General features: G+C 40.7%; 3 protein-coding genes across 4 annotated transcripts in view; 2 read left to right on the forward strand and 1 right to left on the reverse strand.

Moving 5' to 3' along the window:
- The first annotated feature begins 1,250 nt into the window (after window positions 1-1,250).
- nmt1b (N-myristoyltransferase 1b) lies at window positions 1,251-14,390 on the forward strand. The gene is made up of 12 exons (XM_084167494.1): window positions 1,251-1,282; window positions 1,554-1,665; window positions 1,932-2,076; window positions 2,284-2,405; window positions 2,722-2,813; window positions 4,122-4,238; window positions 4,546-4,716; window positions 4,909-5,023; window positions 5,201-5,371; window positions 8,312-8,479; window positions 13,548-13,685; window positions 14,127-14,390. Exons 1-12 carry the CDS (start codon window positions 1,263-1,265, stop codon window positions 14,145-14,147), a joined length of 1,392 nt encoding a protein of 463 aa, XP_084023620.1. The 5' UTR covers window positions 1,251-1,262; the 3' UTR covers window positions 14,148-14,390.
- LOC311147643 (sperm axonemal maintenance protein CFAP97D1-like) lies at window positions 14,156-16,348 on the reverse strand. Its single transcript, XM_084184372.1, has 6 exons — window positions 16,282-16,348; window positions 15,897-16,018; window positions 15,187-15,310; window positions 14,876-14,944; window positions 14,455-14,515; window positions 14,156-14,202 (listed from the first exon to the last, which is right to left on the reverse strand). The coding sequence occupies exons 1-5, from the start codon at window positions 16,342-16,344 to the stop codon at window positions 14,498-14,500; spliced, it is 396 nt and encodes a 131-aa protein (XP_084040498.1). The 5' UTR covers window positions 16,345-16,348; the 3' UTR covers window positions 14,156-14,202; window positions 14,455-14,497.
- A 3,266-nt stretch (window positions 16,349-19,614) lies between these two features.
- svild (supervillin d) overlaps window positions 19,615-21,046 on the forward strand; it is a 150,090-nt gene continuing 148,658 nt past the window's right edge. Inside the window, exon 1 of one of the 2 annotated variants that reach the window (XM_084165650.1) lies at window positions 19,615-20,032. The gene's annotated coding sequence lies outside the window, so the exon portion shown is untranslated. The remainder of the gene's footprint in view (window positions 20,033-21,046) is intronic. The other variant, XM_084165649.1, reaches the window with a different exon arrangement.

A 21,046-nucleotide genomic window follows, 5' to 3' on the forward strand; every position in this document is an offset into this window, starting at 1 on the left:
TTTGACAAATTTTACTTTTACTTCACTACAATCCTAAAGAAAATATTGTACATTTTACTCCATACATTTTCCCTGACAACCAAAAGTAGTCATTACATTTTGAATGCTTAGCAGGACAGGAAAATAGTAGAAATCACACACTTATCAGGAGAACAGTGTTCATCCCTACTGCCTCTGGTCTGGTGGACTCACAAATGCATCTTTTGTAAATAATGTCTGAGTGTTGGAGTGTGACCCTGGCTATCCGAACATTTTTAAAAACAAGACAATTGTGCCGTCTGCTTTGCTAAATAATAGGAATTTTTAATGATTTATGCTTTTACTTTTACTTTTGATACTTAAGTATTTTTTATCAATTACATTTACTTTTGATACATACGTTTATTTAAAGCCAAATACTTTTAGACTTTTACTCAAGTGGTATTTTACTAGCTGACTTTCACTTTTACTTGAGTAACTTTCTATTAAGGTATCTATACTTTTACTCAAGTATGACAATTGGGTACTTTTTCCACCACTTGAGGGTTAGGTCGACAGCTTGTTTGGTACGTTTCACCAAAAAACGGATTAAAACTAACAGCCAAAGTACTGCTATTTGCCTCATTATTAGCTATCCGATGTAATACCACTAAAAACTTGATTGAGGTGGATCGCAACTTTAAAACACTTTAAACATAACAAAAAAAACACGGAAGGGACGCGTACGACAGTGTATTCTAGTTCCCGCCAATATCCAGTAACTTTGCACAGCCATTGAAGAGGAGTGGGACAACATTTCACAGGCCACCATCAACAGCCTGATCAACTCTATGCAAAGGAGATGTGTCGCTCTACAGGAGGCAAATGGTGGTCACACCAGATACTGACTTATTTATTCAAGGTATTTGTGACCAACAGATGCGTATCTGTATTCACAGTCATGTGAAATCCATAGATTAGGGCTAAATTTATTTATTTCAATTGACTGATTTCCTTATATGAACTGTAACGCAGTAAAATCTTTGAAATGGTTTCATGTTGTGTTTATATTTTTGTTCAGTGTAGCTATCACAGACAAACAAATAGCCCCGTTCAGCCACTTCAAGCCACACATTGTCCAAACATTGTTGTAAGTAAAATATGTATGGGGCAGCCTGGGTGTGGTAGGGATGGGGTGGGGGACTAAGGCGGTCACTGTCCTCCCCTAACTGTCTCTTAAGATAAGAGACAAAACCACAAGTGCCACACACATTGAGTATTGTGGTCTCTCTCTCCGCTCTACAATGACTGATTCAAACCTTTCGTAAGTTAATCAAGTAGCCTATTTTACGTTTGATGTACTTTTGAAATGTTACCGTGACATTAATCCTGCCATATGATTTTTGACGTGTTGTTTGGTGTTACTACTATTGACAGTAAAATAATAAGGTTATTACAGTAGGCTATACTGATAGAGATGGTGCAAGCTAAAGCATGATGGTGCAATGCAACTGACTTCAATGTGTCAATGTTTAAATTGTGTTCCTGCATGTAAATGAATCATTAGCATCCTATTGTTTGATTTTTTATTTTAGTGACAAGAACCTGGGGGAAGAAAATGGTGGCGGTCTGAAAAAAAAGAATAAGCAGAAGAAGAGCAAGGAGGATGCATGGAGACTTGATGGACCCAAAGACCCGTTTGCTATGGTGCACGTGTGTGTGTGTGCGTGTTTGTGTGTGTTTATGTTTGTGTTTGTGCGCATATGTATTAACTGTATAAGTTGTGATCCTTAAATATGAGACAGAGAGTACTCTGAAAAACAGCAAGTTGAGGTCTCCCACAAATGCTCTCATAAAATCGGATCTAGAATCAGATCACCCTACCACAATTCTAACCATAACCATTTGGACAAAAATAGCATCTGACCCTGTATCAGTGCCTAGAGTGATCAACATTGTGTGTTCCTCTCCAGCTGGATGCTCTCCCGGAGGAAAAGCAGCAGGAAATCCAGAGGGCCCTGCACCTCTTCTCCCTGGGCAAGGGCCTCCCGAGGACCCTGGAGGAGGCCAGCAGACGCCCCTACCCCTTCTGGGACACCCAGCCTGTCCCCAAACTAGGTATGGTACATGTATGGTACCTAAACTTGCCGCATGGTACATGGTTGATTCAAGACAGAGTAAAAGCTAAGAGATTAAAATAACAAGCCAATGTAAACCAGCAATGCTATCCCGAACCCTTTAGTTATCCCTTTATCCATTCTCTCTCTCTCTCTCTCTCTCTCTCTCTCTCTCTCTCTCTCTCTCTCTCTCTCTCTCTCACCCCAGGTGACGACAATGCCACGACCCATGGTCCTATTGAGGTGGATAAGGCCAGTGTTCGTGAGGAGCCTTACAGTCTACCACAGGGGTTTAGCTGGGCCCCCCTGGATCTGGGGGACCCTGCTATGGTGAGTGACACTTCTCCCCTTCCTCCCTTACTGAGGCCTTAGTTGTTGTTGGATGCTGTCACTCTTTTGTTTGTGAGCATGTTCGCATGTTATGGCTTTCTCTCTCTCCAATTCATATTTCAATTAAAACTCTATTGGCACGACTGTAAAGATACAACAATATTCCCAAAGCTAATAGGTATAGTAAGTCAACGTCAAAGTAAAGCTAATAGAATGTTAATATTAAACATTCAATTGGATTCAATTGGATTCAATCGATTAATCAAACAAAAACACTCTCCCACTCTGCCTACGCTTCTCTCCATTCCATCTCCAGCTGAGGGAGCTGTGTGCTCTACTGAATGAGAACTACATGGAGGAGGATGACAACACCTCCAGGTTTGACTTCTCCCCTGAATATCTGCTGTGGTGAGTGAAGTTTACAGCATCTGAATGTATCTTTGTTTTGGTCTGTAGATAAACAAACTAACTATCTAACTATCCACTGGAACTCAATTAGGTGGGTAGTTAATTGTGTTGAAAACACTCTCTCTCTCTCTCTCTCTCTCTCTCTCTCTCTCTCTCTCTCTCTCTCTCTCTCTCTCTCTCTCTCTCTCTCTCTCTCTCTCTCTCTCAATTCAATTCAATTTCAATTCAATTTAAGGGCTTTATTGGCATGGGAAACGTGTGTTAACATTGCCAAAGCAAGGGAAGTAGATAGTAAACAAAAGTGAAATAAACAATAAATATTAACAGTAAACATTACACTCAGAAGTTTCAAAAGAATAAAGACATTTCAAATGTCATATTATGTATATATACAGTGTTGTAACAATGTGCAAATAGTTAAAGTACAAATGGGAAAATAAATAAACATAAAAATGGGTTGTATTTACAATGGTGTTTGTTCTTCACTGGTTGCCCTTTTCTTGTGGCAACAGGTCACAAATCTTGCAGCTGTGATGGCACACTGTGGTTTTTCACCCAGTAGATAAGGGAGTTTATCAAAATTGGGTTTGTTTTCGAATTCTTTGTGGATCGCTGTAATCTGAGGGAAATATGTGTCTCTAATATGGTCATACATTTGGCAGGAGGTTAGGAAGTGCAGCTCAGTTTCCACCTCATTTTGTGGGCAGTGTGCACATAGCCTGTCTTCTCTTGAGAGCCTGGTCTGCCTACGGCGGCCTTTCTCAATAGCAAGGCTATGCTCACTGAGTCTGTACATAGTCAAAGCTTTCCTTAAGTTTGGGTCACTCACAGTGGTCAGGTATTCTGCCACTGTGTACTCTCTGTTTAGGGCAAATAGCATTCTAGTTTGCTCTGTTTTTTTGTTTGTTCTTTCCAATGTGTCAAGTAATTCTCTTTTTGTTTTCTCATGATTTGGTTGGGTCTAATTGTGTTGTTGTTGTTGTTGTTGTTGTCCTGGGGCTGTTTGGGGTCTGTTTGTGTTTGTGAACATAGGCCCAGGACAAGCTTACTTAGGGGACTCTTCTCCAAGTTCATCTCTCTGTAGGTGATGGCTTTGTTATGGAAGGTTTGGGAATCGCTTCCTTTTAAGTGGTTATAGAATTTAACGGCTCTTTTCTGGATTTTGATAATTAGCGGGTATTGGCCTAATTCTGCTCTGCATGCATTATTCTCTCTCTCTCTCTCTCTCTCTCTCTCTCTCTCTCTCTCTCTCTCTCTCTCTCTCTCTCTCTCTCTCTCTCTCTCTCTCTCATCCCCCATCTCCTCCAGGGCCCTGTGCCCCCCTGGTTGGCTGCCCCAGTGGCATTGTGGGGTGAGGGTGAACACCAATCAGAAGCTAGTGGGCTTCATCGCTGCTGTGCCCATTAACATCCGCATATATGACACGTGAGTCAAAAGTAGCCAACCATATGGATGGCCATCTGTTTTTGAAGGATACAAAATATCTGTGTGGCTGGGCCCAACTCAGTAATTAGATGCAAGTATTGAGTGAAACAATGTAGTAGCATTGTTGAATACAGAAACAGTCTGGCACCCAGGCTATAACATATTAATTATTGCATACAGTATAATAATACAGTAGTAAACAAAGCATTATCTCGTAAGCTTCTTGCTAGAAGCCCAAGTAAACATAGCCTGGGTATAGCCTGGGTGTCATGACAAAATGTGTTCCTCACAATGAATGGTTTCCTAGGGAGAAGAGGATGGTGCAGGTCCACTTCTTGTGCGTCCACAAGAAGCTGCGCTCCAAACGAATGACCCCAGTGCTCATCAGAGAGGTCACCAGACGGGTCAACCTGCAGAGAGTCTACCAGGCCGTCTACACTGCCAGCGGGGTACTGCCCAAACCTGTGGCTACCTGCAGGTGGGTGCTACACACACATATGTAGACTCAGACACAGACACACACACAATATATATTTATATATATAGACAGACTTCACTCTAGACAGACTTGCTGAATAAGTTGATATAAAACAAGTTAGTCAAACAAATATCAATTTGTTTCTCTTCTCCTGTTTACACCCATTTCCATCCTGTGTGTACATGTTGGCAGGTACTGGCATCGCTCTCTGAACCCACGCAAGCTGATCGAGGTGAATTTCCCCATCTCCAGCCTGAGGGGCAACATGACCGTCCAACGAGCGCTCAAGCTCAACCGCCTGCTTGAGGTTAGTGTGTGGTTGGTGCCCCCCTGAGGCCAACACAATGCAACTACTACCAGACCCACTTAAATACACTGCAATACACTGCAATCACAATCTCATCCTTTGTGTACCACGGCTTGATAATGAAAACTGGAATTGACCCCCATTTCTGCTCTTTCTCTCTCTTTCCCTTTCTGTCAGGCTCCCAAAACAGCAGGTTTGCGGCCCATGACGAGGGGTGATGTGAACGGGGTACACATGCTCCTTCAGGGGTACCTCAAGAAGTACCACCTGACCCCAGTCCTGTCTCAGGAGGAAGTGGAGCACTGGTTGTTACCACGGGAGAATGTGATTGACACCTACGTGGTGGAGGTTTGTGTCCTTCCAATACCTTAGTCAGTTAGGCAAATTATCATTGTTCTCCGGGCTTTGGCAGTCCCTTAAAGCTGAAAACCACAATAGGCTAAACAGGGCCACTGGCCGCCCCAGGCACATTTGTTATTGTTTTTGTTTTGAGAAAATGAGCATCCAGCATTGTGGTAAAACAAATATATACAGTACAAGTCAAAAGTTTGGACACACCTACTCATTCAAGGGTTTTTCTTTATTTTGACTATTTTCTACATTGTGGAATAATAGTGAAGACATCAAAACTATTAAATAACACATATATAATCATGTAGTAACCAAAAAAGTGTTAAACAATTCAAAATATATTTTATATTTGAGATTCTTCAAAGTAGCCACCCTTTGCCTTGACGACAGCTTTGCACACTCTTGGCATTCTCTCAACCAGCTTCATGAGGAATGCTTTTCCAAAAGTCTTGAAGGAGTTCCCACATATGCTGAGCACTTGTTGGCTGCTTTTCCTTCACTCTGTGGTCTAACTCATCCCAAACCATCTCAATTGGGTTGAGGTTGGGTGATTGTGGAGGCCAGGTCATCTGATGCAGCACTCCATCACTCTCCTTCTTGGTAAAATAGCCCTTACACAGCCTGGAGGTATGTTTTGGGTCATTGTCCTGTTAAAAAACAAATGATAGTCCCACTAAGCGCAAACTAGATTGGATGGTGTATCGCTGCAGAATGCTGTGGTAGCCATGCTGGTTAAGTGTGCCTTGAATTATAAATAAATCACTGACTGTGTCACCAGCAAAGCACCCCCACACCATCACACTTCATCCTCCATGCTTCACGGTGGGAACCACACATGCGGAGATCATCCATTCACCTACTCTGCGTCTCACAGAGACACGGCGGTTGGAACCATAAATCTCAAATTTGGACTCATCAGACCAGGACAGATTTCCACCGGTCTAATGTCCATTGCTCGTGTTTCTTGGCCAAAGCAGGTGTCTTCATCTTATTGGTGTCCTTTAGTAGTGGTATCTTTGCAGCAATTCGACCATGAAGGCCTGATTCACGCAGTCTCCTCTGAACAGTTGATGTTGAGATGTGTCTGTTACTTGAACTCCGTGAAGCATTTATTTGGGCTGCAATCTGAGGTGCAGTTAACTCTAATGAACTTATCCTCTACAGCAGAGGTACCTCTGGGTCTTCCTTTCCTGTGGCGGTCCTCATGAGAGCCAGTTTCATCATAGTGCTTGATGGTTTATGAGACTGCACTTGAAGAAACATTCTTGAAATTTTCCGGATTGACTGACCTTCATGTCTTAAAGTAATGATGGACTGTCATTTCTCTTTGCTTATTTGAGCTGTTCTTACCATGATATGGACTTGGTCTTTTACCAAATAGGGCTATCTTCTGTATACCACCCCTACCTTGTCACAACACAACTGATTGGCTGAAACGCATTAAGAAGGAAATGAATTCCACAAATTAACTTTTAACAAGGCACACCTGTTAATTGAAATGCATTCCAGGTGACTACCTCATGATGCTGGTTGAGAGAATGCCAAGAGTGTGCAAAGCTGTCATCAAGGCAAATGGTGGCTACTTTGAAGAATCTCAAATATAAAATATATTTTGATTTGTTTAACTCTTTTTTGGTTACTACATGATTCCATATGTGTTATTTCATAGTTTTAATGTCTTCACTATTATTCTACGATGTAGAAAATAGTAAAAATAAAGAAAAACCCTTGAATGAGTAGGTGTGTCCAAAATGTTGACTGATATTGTATGTTGTTCTAATGCGCATTGAAATGATGTAGTAGGGGGAAAAAACGATGTTTGTTGTTTGAAGTAACACTTTTGTTGCTGTAATATCGCAAACTGATGTGGCAGTTTCACCTCTATGGATTCCAGCTTTAAAGAGTGACTGAAAACACAGATTCTGCATGTTTCTCTGTTGCTCATTAAGAAAAACGAGATATCAGTCTTGGGGGTGTGGTTCGATGTGGCAGTTACTGATGTTTGTCCCCCGTGAGACTCCATAGGAACAAAGCCAGTATTACTTCCTCAAAATAGTCAGAATGAATCTAAGATAATTAATTTTGACGTTTTTGACGAGGAGGATTTAGTGGCACAATTTTGCATCTGGTGTTTGGAGCAGTATTTCTCAAGTAAAGAAATGCATGACCTGTTGTCTTATGTAAAGAAAGTCAGATCCGCTGCACTGATGGGCAGGTCAGTGTCATTGTCTGTGAGTTCTGTGGTAGGATTGGATATAGGCAATCACCACAGTTATGTATCCTGTGTTAGTGGGCAAGTGAGCATTGTCAAAAGCAAAACACCCCCACACCATCACACTTCATCCTCCATCAAGTAACTCAGTTTGTAAGACAAAAATGTCAGACTGTTTTGGTGACATCACCAGGTGGTAAATTAGTTAATAGACCAATAAGAAAAATAGTTCCAAACCTATCTGCCAATAACAGCTAGTTTTCAGTTTTCCCCTCCACTCAGACCACTCCCTAGCAGTCCAAGTAAAATTCTTGCATGAGAAATTGCTCTTTGCTAAGAAGCTATTTTTGTTTCTTTTTGACAATTTTAATTTAAAACAATCACAGTAAGGTACTTGTTATGCAAAAATTGTTGATATTGAGATCAAAACGGCTGCATTGGACCTTTAAGCAATAAGGCACAAGAGGCTGTGCTATATCATGAATATAGTCACAGGTAAATGGCGTTGTTTGACCTCGGCCTTCTCACACCGCTGAGCTGTGGGGTTATTCCTTGACAACGCACAGTAATGCTTATAAAAAAACTCTGTACAGAACATCGAAGCAGGATGATGACCAATCTGTCAATTCTTATTGGGTTTCTTTTTCTTATTAAGTGCAGGTAGTCCTTCCATGTTTCAGTCCATTTTATTCTCTAATGAACACCACCCTGTTTCCCTGCCACAGAGCTCTGGTGGTGTGCTGACAGACTTTGTGAGTTTCTACACCATGGCGTCCAGGGTGCTGAACCATCCGGTACACAAGGGAATGAAGGCAGCCCATTCCCTCTACTGTGTCTCCTCCTCCACTCCACTGCCTGACCTCATGGAGGATACTCTGTTCCTGGCCAAAGCTGTGAGTGTGTGTATCTGGGGGGCCAACATTTATGTGTGTGGGTAAACCTGTGAGTGTGTGTGGGCGCCAAAGGTGTAGCTATGATTGTGTGATGGCCAAAGCTGAGTGTGTAGGGGCCACAAATCAAATAAACTGCGCGTGTGGAGGGGCCAAAGCTCTGTGAGTATGTGCGTGTATGTCTGTGTGTGTGTGTGTGTGTGTGTGTGTGTGAGAATGAATTAATTAATTAATGACTGACATTTTATTTTCGTGTCAAATCGCCAATTGGCAAACCATCCCTTATGGGATTAATTGACACATAAACAAACATTACAATAATTAACTGTGGTAATTCAATGATAATTCTTCTTCCGGTGTTCTCTGCATTGCGCATCGCATAAAGAGTGAAAAAATGTACGGTAAAAATCAATACGTAGTAGTAAATAAGGTTATCACAAAGAGAAGATTCATATGGGAGACAAGCCTATACACAATCTATATACAGTGGGGGAAAAAAAAGTATTTAGTCAGCCACCAATTGTGCAAGTTCTCCCACTTAAAAAGATGAGAGAGGCCTGTAATTTTCATCATAGGTACACGTCAACTATGACAGACAAAATGAGGAAAAAAAAATCCAGAAAATCACATTGTAGGATTTTTAATGAATTTATTTGCAAATTATGGTGGAAAATAAGTATTTAGTCAATAACAAAAGTTTCTCAATACTTTGTTATATACCCTTTGTTGGCAATGACACAGGTCAAACGTTTTCTGTAAGTCTTCACAAGGTTTTCACACACTGTTGCTGGTATTTTGGCCCATTCCTACATGCAGATCTCCTCTAGAGCAGTGATGTTTTGGGGCTGTCGCTGGGCAACACGGACATTCAACTCCCTCCAAAGATTTTCTATGGGGTTGAGATCTGGAGACTGGCTAGGCCACTCCAGGACCTTGAAATGCTTCTTACGAAGCCACTCCTTCGTTGCCCGGGCGGTGTGTTTGGGATCATTGTCATGCTGAAAGACCCAGCCACGTTTCATCTTCAATGCCCTTGCTGATGGAAGGAGGTTTTCACTCAAAATCTCACGATACATGGCCCCATTCATTCTTTCCTTTACACGGATCAGTCATCCTGGTCCCTTTGCAGAAAAACAGCCCCAAAGCATGATGTTTCCACCCCCATGTTTCACAGTAGGTATGGTGTTCATTGGATGCAACTCAGCATTCTTTGTCCTCCAAACACGACGAGTTGAGTTTTTACCAAGAAGTTCTATTTTGGTTTCATCTGACCATATGACATTCTCCCAATCCTCTTCTGGATCATCCAAATGCACTCTAGCAAACTTCAGACGGGCCTGGACATGTACTGACTTAAGCAGGGGGACACGTCTGCCACTGCAGGATTTGAGTCCCTGGCGGCGTAGTGTGTTACTGATGGTAGGCTTTGTTACTTTGGTCCCAGCTCTCTGCAGGTCATTCACTAGGACCCCCCGTGTGGTTCTGGGATTTTTGCTCACCGTTCTTGTGATCATTTTGACCCCACGGGGTGAGATCTTGCGTGGAGCCCCAGATCGAGGGAGATTATCAGTGGTCTTGTATGTCTTCCATTTCCTAATAATTGCTCCCACAGTTGATTTCTTCAAACCAAGCTGCTTACCTATTGCAGATTCAGTCTTCCCAACCTGGTGCAGGTCTACAATTTTGTTTCTGGTGTCCTTTGACAGCTCTTTGGTCTTGGCCATAGTGGAGTTTGGATTGTGACTGTTTGAGGTTGTGGACAGGTGTCTTTTATACTGATAACAAGTTCAAACAGGTGCCATTAATACAGGTAACGAGTGGAGGACAGAGGAGCCTCTTAAAGAAGAAGTTACAGGTCTGTGAGAGCCAGAAATCTTGCTTGTTTGTAGGTGACCAAATATTTATTTTCCACCATAATTTGCAAATAAATTCATTAAAAATCCTACAATGTGATTTTCTGGATTTTTTTTCTCTATTTGTCTGTCATAGTTGACGTGTACCTATGATGAAAATTACAGGCCTCTCTCATCCTTTTAAGTGGGAGAACTTGCACAATTGGTGGCTGACTAAATACTTTTTTTCCCCACTGTACACACGTACCATTTACCACATAGAAGTTAAATATTTTTGCAATTTAATTATAGGTAGCCCTTTTTCTTTTATTCCAGGTTTATTCTAAATATTCCGCAAACGGAAATACACAATGGACAAAAAAACATTTTAGTTTCTTCACATCGCTCAGCCACATAATGCCAGGGTATATCTGGTGTGCTTTCTGGAATAAAATAGAAAGGGCAATAGAGGGTTTTATTCTCTATTTCTTCGAGGTCACAATAGTTACATAGTCTTTCCTCTTCCATTTCACCACAATACTGACCTGTTTCAATATATCTCTCACACACGAATTCACCCTTAATCAAACAGAAGGTTCTCAATTTGGGTTTATGATTAATCTCGTCCACCCATTTTTTTCATATTGCATCAACAGTTTTGTTTTAATCATATCTATGTCTCCCTTAGTTTGGTTTTCGTACAGATGTTCACAGTCAGACTGTTGAAAAAGGTCAGACATTTCAGTTGCCCAGGCTCCCCCTATGGATAGATCCCATTGAAAAACGTTACTAGCTATTTTGGAAGGTTGGAATATCCAACAGTCTATTCCAAAGTCTCACCTCACAGGGTTCCCAGCCCATGTCCCTAGTTTTTGCAAGTATAGGTGCAAACTTGTGGACACCTAAAGAGTAACGTACTGCTCAGTTATGGACATGTTTGTTTTTAAGATACCTCTTAACACCCCACACTCCTGCTGAATAGTCCAGAACAGGAAACACACATGTCTCATACATTTTTCATACTGGCCCCTCGTGGGAAACGAACCCACAACCCTGGCGTTGCAAGCTTCATAAACAAAAGGCACAGGGCGAACCCATAGTGCAAAATATAAAGTACTCAGGAAATCGTAGGAGAGATTGCTCTCAGGAAAACAACATATAGAATGACGACAAAGACAATGGCAGAGGGAGTATATATACGGTGATAGAGTGGGGATTGGAACCAGGTGTGTGAAGGGCGTTTGCCAGCAGTAGGTTCGGCAGCAGCTAGAAGGCCGGCGACGTCAAATGCCTGAGCTGGACAGGAGGGATAGCCAAAGTGAAGGCTGGTGTGACAAATATCAAATATATTTTGATTTGTTTAACACTTTTTTGGTTACTACATGATTACATATTTGTTATTTCATAGTTTTGATGTCTTCACTATTATTCCACAATGTACATTTTTTTTACAAATTAAGAAAAACCCTTGAATGAGTAGGTGTGTCCAAACTTTTGACTGGTACTGTATGTCTTTATACAATTCTTCCTCAAAATATGCCACATGTTCGTTACCTGAGAACAAAACTAGCAAATCCACTCCTTAAGTACCCCCCACTGCTCTTCCCTGACTTCCATTGGAATTTTCTAATGTCGTTTGTCCTAACTTGTTTATTTGGCTCAAAACTGTTGAGGATTTCTTGTCTGTTTCTGTTGAGGATTTCTGCCCTCTCTGTTATCTCTGTTTGAATAGGCACAGTCTTTTATCAAACACATGCTGTTTTTTCTTAAATTCCTTCCTAAAATGTTCTCTTGTATTCCTATCTTTACACTGTAAAAATAAGTACTCAGCCTTGCGCATTACTGACCATAGGTCCCTTAACTCATCATTCAAATAAGGCTTGTTCGGCTTGTAAACTTTCCTGGGCTTGGGGGTTTATTCTTTAGTCGCATCATTTTTTCCCATTTCAGAATATATAATATCACAAAAATGTTCATACCACACATGTAAATCAAATGTTGTTTCTTGGCATCTTTGCAGAGTTTCGATGAGTTCCAACAGAGCTGTACATGCCATTTCAGAACGTAGAAAGTAATTTGGGACATTTATTTTCTTAAATTTAGGCCTATACGGGGTATGTATCTTTTGCCCCGAATGATGTAATACCTGGTAATACCAGTAATACCTGGTTGAGAAAGTTTGTGTCCAACAGAAAATGTCATAAATAAAAGCGAATGATTAAGTCAAAACCTCCGCATTCTTCAACCATCTGTGTAGGGGTTAACACCTTCAATTCCAAAGTTTCTAGACAGTCGTGGAGGGTAACTATATAGTCCATCACAGCTTTTCCTTTGCCAGATATGGATATAAAGTTATCGCTTAAGGGGCAGATCCTTCCATTAATGATGAACATTTTAGAGTCCCGAAGGAATTCTAATAGGGTTTCCCCATGATGATTAACAAAGTCATCCAAAGCAACATGCGATGGAATATCATCAATATCATTTATATAGTAATCTAACCTCCCAATTCGACTGTTAAGATCCCCACATATGTAAATAGCATCTGCTTCTGTATATAGGTATACCTGACTTAACAAATGACTATAGAAGGAGGATGCATCTCTACCGCATCGGGACTGTTCAGGTGGCAAATAGCATGAAAACACAACAAAACAATCATCTGACTCCCTATGTTCAAAGCGCAAAACAGTAATTTATTCTATGGCTTTATCGATAATTTCAATTTGATAGCCTTTCATCATATCAGACTTTACACATATTCCCACTCCCCCAGAGCCCCTGGGGGCTTTCACATGGGTTTTTCTGTTGTGTCCGTACAATACATACCCTTCAATATCAATAGTTTCTTGCCAACGCAAATGCATTTAATTTATTGAAATAATGTCTGGGTTTAAGAATTTGGGTATTGTTATTCATAACTTATTGTTCAAGGTAGTCCATCCGTTAACATTCCAATGCGCTATTGAAATCGTATCTTGTAGGGGATGGGAAGCCCCCCAGTATGTAGTAGGTCTGTCCACCCCATGTCCTTGTCCGCGTTGTCCCTCTGGTTGATCTCGTTTCATGACCCGTCCGCTTCCCGTGTGTGTGTGTGTGTGTGTGTGTGTGTGTGTGTGTGTGTGTGTGTGTTTGAGAGTTTGATGGGGACCAAAGCTACGAGTGAATGGGTTTATTCATATCAATCCCCTTGGCTAAATGCTCTTTCTCTTTCTGTCACCTCTCTCTTTGTGATACAGAAAGGCTTTGACGTCTTCACTGTTCTGGACGTGATGGAGAACACTTCTTTCCTGGAGAAGCTCAAGTTTGGCATCGGGGACAAAAGCCTACACTACTACCTGTACAACTGGAGATGTCCCACTATAGGCCTGAAAATGGTAACTATCACTGTAGCATCTGTTATGAACCTACCCCTTAAAATCCTAACTTCTAGAGGTAAATTGGACAGGCTTACATTTTAGTCATTTAGCAGACACTCTTATCCAGAGCAACTTACAGGAGCAATTAGGGTTAAGTGCCTTGCTCAAGGGCACATCGACAGATTTTTCACCTAGTCGGCTCAGGGATTAGAACCAGCGATCTTTCGGTTACTGGCACAACGCTCTTAACCTCTAAGCTACCTTACCCTAACTCACTTGCTGCACATACGTTGTGTATGAATGGATTGTAATTATGTTGATGACAACGATGGTTGTACGTACCTGTAACCCCAACTGGAAAGCAAATCGTGTTTACAAAAAATATTTGTACAAGTATTGTAATGAGAGGTGTCATCCATAGAGTTTGGACTGAGCAATAATTATTTATTGTTTTGGCAGGTTGGCTTGGTGTTGCTGTGATGTCCATGACCACTGATAGGTGAAGACGGTGGACCAATCCATGCTTTCCCAAACCCTGGACCAATCAACCAGCAAAAACATCTGAGTCGTCTATTTAAATTTGAACTTTGACCTGCACTACTATTTGTTCTGAGGCCTTAACTGATGGCTAGGGCACAGAGAAGAGGGCCATGATACTAACCAACCCAGATGAATACAGCAGGCACTGACAAACAATGTTATCTCTAACACACACAATAAACACAAAAGATGGAAGTGACACAAAAATGAATAAAGTTTCCTTGAGAGAAATGTATTGAAGTCTTACAAGTATGTGGCAAAATGACTGCATGTTGACTGTGGTTGTGATTCTAGACCAAGTTCAGTATCTGGAGGGGGGGGGGGGGGGGGGGGGGGGGGAGAGCATGTAAAAACATAGGGAACAGAAATGTCTAACAATTCAAACATGTATTTGCAACAATCCCAAAGTCCTTCCCAATAGGCAAAGCTGGTTGTGATTATGTCATTTCAACCAGCTTTGCAGGCTGGGTTCTCTCTTGCTCTTAGAACATAAAGTAACCATAACCTTTCAATAATGGAATGCAACCAAAGAGAATTGATCTTCAATAGGGATCATTCCATGGCTAGGCAGGATATCAATGAGAAACAATTCTCTCTTGAACCTCTAAGGTATCCATTTGCTGCTATGGAAAGTAGCCTTTAGTGGGAAAGGTAAGAGTGCTACTAACCTTGTGCTGCTTTGGCAGTATGGGCTGTTCAGGGTACTTCAACAGTCTGTTCATATAACCTCTTGTGACCTAGAAAAGGTCACGGAGATGAGGGTTTCAATGTTCTTTGGGACTCAGCTGTGGTGGCAAATTGGCAACTACATACATTCACACAAACGCTATCAGTATTGTGAGAGATCTTTTGTACTACAGTCTCTCTATCTCATTCTCTCTCTCTCCCTCTGTGTCTCTCACACACACGCACACACACACACACACACACACACACACACACACACACACACACAGTGAGTGCAGTAGCTCTTACTTACTTTGAAGTCGTCCAGCCATGTCCTGTGGTCGTAGACTGACTTAGTCATGTTGATCTTCTTTAGAATGGCCTGGTTCTCCAGAGAAATCTTCACCAGCTCCCTGTTCCTCAGGTCTGCATTAACACTGGACATGCAAATGGGGAAACTTGTGAGATGAGATTACACTGTCTCTGTAACCATAGAATACAATGTGTAAGAGATTTTATAACCCTGTATTAAAAGTTTATAAAGTATGGACACACTGGAAACACAATGGGAAGCTTACATGATAATACACTGTCTCAAATAGGTGTTACCTTAAAATATAATATCTAATACAGTTTATAACCCTTTATTAACAGTTTATTGACTATTAACTATATATCAAATCAAATCAAATTTTATTTGCCACATGCGCCAAATACAACAGGTGTAGACATTACAGTGAAATGCTGTTTCACAGAACACAGTTTGAGAAAGGGGCATTCTCATGCCAACCACATATGAAAACCAAACTCTCTGCTAAGGATCTAATCAATCACGATCAAGAAGGCAATCAAATAATCATGCCATGACGTCAATGAATGTTGTTGCATTCGCATATCTCAAGCTATGTTGAATTTAATAAAGACTAGTGGCACCCTGGTGTTGGTATACATAGATATGACTCAGAAAGATATGATTCCCATTCATATTGGGGACATAGGTAGCCTAATGTGATGTGTTCCCACCTGGGTTTGGCCTGGTACTCGTTCCAGTTGTCCAGGCCTCCTTTGGTGCCCATGGTGCGGGCGATCCTGGACACCAGCAGGCGGTTGTCCCTCTCCAGCTCCATCAGACGCTCCTGCTCCATCTGACAGGAGGAGAGGGACATTCAGTGTTTCCCCTACCATTATTATACTCACCCCTATTTGGCTATCCAAATAGGGGTGAGTTACCAAAAAACAAAGATCATCTTTAGCATTTAGATCATTGTTCGTCAACTATGATCTTAGTGCTAAAGATGATCTTTATGTTTTTGGGAAACCGACCCTAGAACAGAATTTAATGTAATACATAGAATAGAATAGAATAGAACATAATAGAATGGTTCTAAAGTTACCAGTGCCACCCTACCTGAATCTTTTTCATATTTAGATGACAATGCAGATATGTCCTGGGGGCTTTGTTGTCAACCATTTGTTTAGCTGTAGGACATTGAAATATGTTAGTAACAATATTGAATGAAAATAAATGAACTTTACAGATTTTGAATAATAAGGGGATATCGGTTTTCTTGAAATAACAATGCTTTTATATGACACTACTACATGTGTCATATTGGCTGCCTAAACCACAATGCACTCAACTTCTTATGTTTAAAACCCATTTGTGAGAAAGATCCTATCATGAATCAAATTAGCCTTACTTTTCTGCATTCTGTCCATGTGGTATTTGTAGTGTTGGCCATCCCACATTTTTCTCATATTATTGTATTGTCCAGTGGTCCCAACAATGGCTGGGAAAGCCAAATAATCTGCTCTGTTCATTGCTTTACTTAGATAGCACCAGTCCACTCGAAAATAAACTGTGCCAGTCGTCAGCTTAAACAGCAGCAAAATGTATTATTCAAATGTATGAGAATCTTCATTTGGAACCCATTGACCAAATATTCCATTGTTGCGCTATTATGACGCACTCCATTGTGACCACAGGCACGCGCAAATGCTTCATATTTGCGCGCTGAAATGCCGACTGGTTTGCGTACAAATGGTTTTCCTTATGCTAAACAAATATTTGGAGTTGTTCTCCAAATGTTCATCAGCCTACATACCTTTACGCACAACCAAAATAAATACTCGCATACATCGAAATAGGGTGTCGTTTTCAGGCGGGAAATGTGATAAAATTACATCGTGGAAAAGCTTTATAAGGTAAATCCATTTGAATTCAATCACTTTTTCATAAATGTTTGCTCAAGGCTCATGGAAGAAGTGGTCAGAAAGTGACTTTTTGGACCTGGATGCCAAAACATTCAGGAGATAGAGGTGCTCAAAGTTCACCCAATTTGCATACCACACCATACCATGAGACATCCATGTCTTCATCAGTGGAAAAGATAAAAGGTTGAGTTTGATATAATTTAAAAGCTTACAAACAAGGTTGTCAAACTATTTATAATTTCTAGAAAAAAATGTGTGAATAAAAACCATGTTTTTTTTCCCTTTAACGTTACTTATCTAAAAACCGTAAACTCCGATTTTTTTCATATTCGCATATTTAGACCCTACTTTACATAATCTGAGGTTTTTGTGTTGTGTCTGTCATCGGCTGAGACACAACATGCTCTTGAATACAGGGTGGGTGTCATTTCAGTCATAGAAATAGGATTAACAGAATGGATATATCCCTTCAGACCACTGCAATTTAGCTGGTACACCATTAAAATTAAAATTGAATAGAATGTTTTACTTCTAATTACTACCTCTAAGATGGCCGCCTGTCCACCCACCATCCAATGTCAATTTAAATGGTAATGTCTATTCTATTATCTATAGGCTATTTCTATGATTTCAATAGGTTTCATATGGAGGATGACAGTATAATTTAAAACAACAGATATTCCCATTCAAGTCAACATTCTTTGATGTGTGAACTTCCAACCATCTTTGTGGTACCATTTGAAAGTCAACATTTCAATTGTATTCCCATTTTAGTACATTTATCAGCCAAAACATGACACCCACCCAGTATCTGTTTTGTATTATCATAAAAATAACAGCAGGAGGTGCTGTTTTAATGCAATGGTATGCATACATACTAGTGGTGTGTTTTTTGGCTTCTATAAAACTCAATCTATTGCATACTGTTGGTCTGTCTGTCTCTCTCTCTCTCTGTGTGTGTGTGTGTGTTTGAGAGAGGAGAGAGAAAGAAGGAGAGAGAGAGAGAGAGAGTATAAATCTTGAAAAAAGACAGGACTGGTGCACCATGTGATATTAAATCACATAAGCACACAAAGTACTCTGACGCAATATTCTCACTTGATTGGCCTCTTTCAACTGATTCAATTTGAAGTTGCGTCATAGAGAATTTCGATGGCATCGGCAGATGGTACCGGTTCAGGAAAAAGATGGCGGAAGTGGATGCTAAGTTCGATTCAAGCAGCGCGTCGAGATAAGTTGGTTAAGACTAATGTTCTGAATGGACAACAGTAGTAGCGAAAACTGGAACAAAAAGGAAATTGTCTAAAATTGGAGTGGAGGATATGAATGATAATGAATTGCTTATTATTGGGATGTGTTTGTTGACTAAGGATGCATATGTGGGAAACCCGTTTGTGGTGTTGAAAATGGTGAAGTATGCGCTGGGAAAAGTGATGTCTCTCAGAGTGACCAGGAGTGGTCTTATTTTGATTAATTGTATTTCTGAAGAACAGAGGAAGATTGCAGTGAGCCTCAAAATAATCCAAACAACAGAGGTTTTGTGTTTTGAATTTGGGAGTAGAGCACCCGTCAAAGGAGTCATCTCAGGGGTAACGACGGATGTTCAGGTTGAATACCTGAAGAAAATTCCTGGTGTGGTTGGTGCCCGGCGTCTGACCTGCTGGGTGAATGGAGAAAAATAAGAACGTCTGTTGGTCCTGTTGTTTTTTTGATGAAGAGCAAATACCTACGCATGTAAAGCTTGGTTATGTAAGATATGCTGTAAGAGCATTCATCCCCAAACCATTGCAGTGTAAGAATTGTAAAGGATATGGGCAAAGTTCAAGTGTGTGCAGACGGACAGAGTATATTGAAGAACGGTGTGTAGAAGGACACCTGTGCAATTGTGGTGGGAATCATGATCCTGAGTTCCTAGAGTGCTCTGTAAGGGTGAAGGAGATTGAGGTGGCAAAAGTTAGAGTGGTCAATCAAATCTCCTATGTGGAGGCGATTAAAATAATTGAGAAAACAAGTGATGCTACTGAAGATATGGTAGTGGATGCACCACAGCCTGTAGTACATGTTTGCTGCCAGTCAAAAGATACCCTGTTTGTTAAAAAGGTGGATTTTGTGGCGTTCATTGCCACAGTTATAAACTGTACGGCACAAGTCTCAAAGAAGTCTAAGAAACTGGACATTATTGTGGCTGCGGCAGAAAAGGTTTTGGGACTTAAGGATTTTACATCTAAAGACTTGCAAGGGGTACTGGCGCCGGATGACCCGCCCTCCCAGGTTCCCCTTGAGCCTGTGCAGAGATCAGATCTGCTTGATTTTTTAACAGAAAAGATGTCAGTTGAGTTTAGTTATTTATTGCTTTGGTAGTAGTTTTTTTTGGTATTTTGTTCCATTTTTGGGAATCCTGTTTCCATCCCGCACAGTAGGTGGCAGGATGCACATTAAATTGTGCGATCGCCAATATACCATAGAAGAAGAAGAAGACCATTTCGAGTCTGCGGGCACAGCAGGAGTGGGCGGGATTTCAAGTTTTGCAGAATCGGAAAGTAGACTACACACAGCACTTCAAAATCGTAGGGCAGTGGGTAGGCTATTAGCACCCGCTGTGGTTTTGTATTCCGAGTTTCTTATCACCACTTGCAAGTTACTGTGGGAAAGCCACCAGCTACAGTATCCTAACTGTAGGTTTTAGTTAACAACAGTTGAAGACTGTTGCCTCCCGGTATTCGACAAAACTGCATTTGCATTGCATTTTAATTCGCTCTAGCTACAGTTTCAGTGGATTTGAAGTTGAAATCCAGAAACTTTGCTTTGCAGGCTTGCAAGCTTCCTTTTGTGAATTAAAATCGAAAGAAAACCCACCTTGCCGTCTCGTAACTGGAGCAGAAGGGGAATGTCGTTTGTTGACTGTAGCCTATCCTTCCCTTGGCTGTTCTCCAATTGAAAAACAGGTATGTAGGCTATATATTATGTAGCAATGGATCTGTTTTGAAGTTACGCGCGCGTGTCATGAATGGAGATAAACACATTTACCGCCGTACATTTTCCTTCACTGTAAACCATTTTTCGTATAACTATGTTGCCATTTGCCAATCAAAAACAAAACATGTCAGCAAATTACATGACTACAAACACTGCACTGTCATTTAGTGTTTCTTAATGTTGCCAGTTATGTTCTAGTAACTGTTCTGTGATATTGAAAGATGTCATTCAATTGCCTGAAAGATACAATGGACTGCATAGATTCTTTTTGGAGAAGTAGGCCTACTGCTGTAGTCTACTTAGCTGATATGTATGTATGGGTGGGTGTGTATGTATTTTGAGGAGTGTTGTTATTTTCAAAGATCAACTGCTCACTCAGACTTAAGTTAAGGGCGAAATTGTGGTGTAGATAGTGGGAGGTATGAGCAGTAGACGGGGATCCAGGAGTCCTCCCTCAGAATGTTTTTGACATTTTTAAACGAATTTCCTGCAATTCTACACAGTTTGACATGACTTATGTCTTTTCTTGAGGGGTATATGGAGGGATATTTTGAAAACACAGTGTAAGTGGAAGGATAAGTCGTCACCATCACTAATGAAGGTATTTCAAGGCAAATATTAAGAAGACAAAGAAGATGAAAGCTGAGTTGTATTATAATGATGCACACATGCATATTTATTTATATTTACAACAAGAACACACAAAAGATGAAGACTGAGTTCTATTAGAGTTAGAGTTCGCCTACCTTATGCCCAGTCCATAAACAGTACCAGTCAAAAGTTTGGACACACATTTTTCTTTATTTTTACAATTTATTACATTGTAGAATAATAGTGAAGACATCATAACTATGAAATAAGACATGGAATCATGTAGTAACCAAAAAAGTGTTAAACAAATCTAAATGTATTTTATATTTGAGATTCTTGAAATAGCCATCCTTTGCCTTGATGACAGCTTTGCACACTCTTGGCATTCTCTC

The sequence above is a fragment of the Coregonus lavaretus genome (genome assembly GCF_964263955.1).
Source record: "Coregonus lavaretus genome assembly, chromosome: 1".
NCBI classification, from domain to species: domain Eukaryota; kingdom Metazoa; phylum Chordata; class Actinopteri; order Salmoniformes; family Salmonidae; genus Coregonus; species Coregonus lavaretus.

Excerpts from the sequence above, each read along its gene's own strand:
- nmt1b (XM_084167494.1), top strand. The coding sequence starts at position 1,263 with ATGACTGATTCAAACCTTTC. Across the intron at positions 1,283-1,553 it reads ATGACTGATTCAAACCTTTC|TGACAAGAACCTGGGGGAAG; the intron begins GTAAGTTAATCA and ends TTTTTATTTTAG. Across the intron at positions 2,406-2,721 it reads ATCTGGGGGACCCTGCTATG|CTGAGGGAGCTGTGTGCTCT; the intron begins GTGAGTGACACT and ends TTCCATCTCCAG.
- LOC311147643 (XM_084184372.1), bottom strand. The coding sequence starts at position 16,344 with ATGGTTGACAACAAAGCCCCCAGGACATATCTGCATTGTCATCTAAAT. Across the intron at positions 15,311-15,896 it reads GAGTACCAGGCCAAACCCAG|TGTTAATGCAGACCTGAGGA; the intron begins GTGGGAACACAT and ends TTGCATGTCCAG. Across the intron at positions 14,945-15,186 it reads CATGGCTGGACGACTTCAAA|GTCACAAGAGGTTATATGAA; the intron begins GTAAGTAAGAGC and ends GACCTTTTCTAG.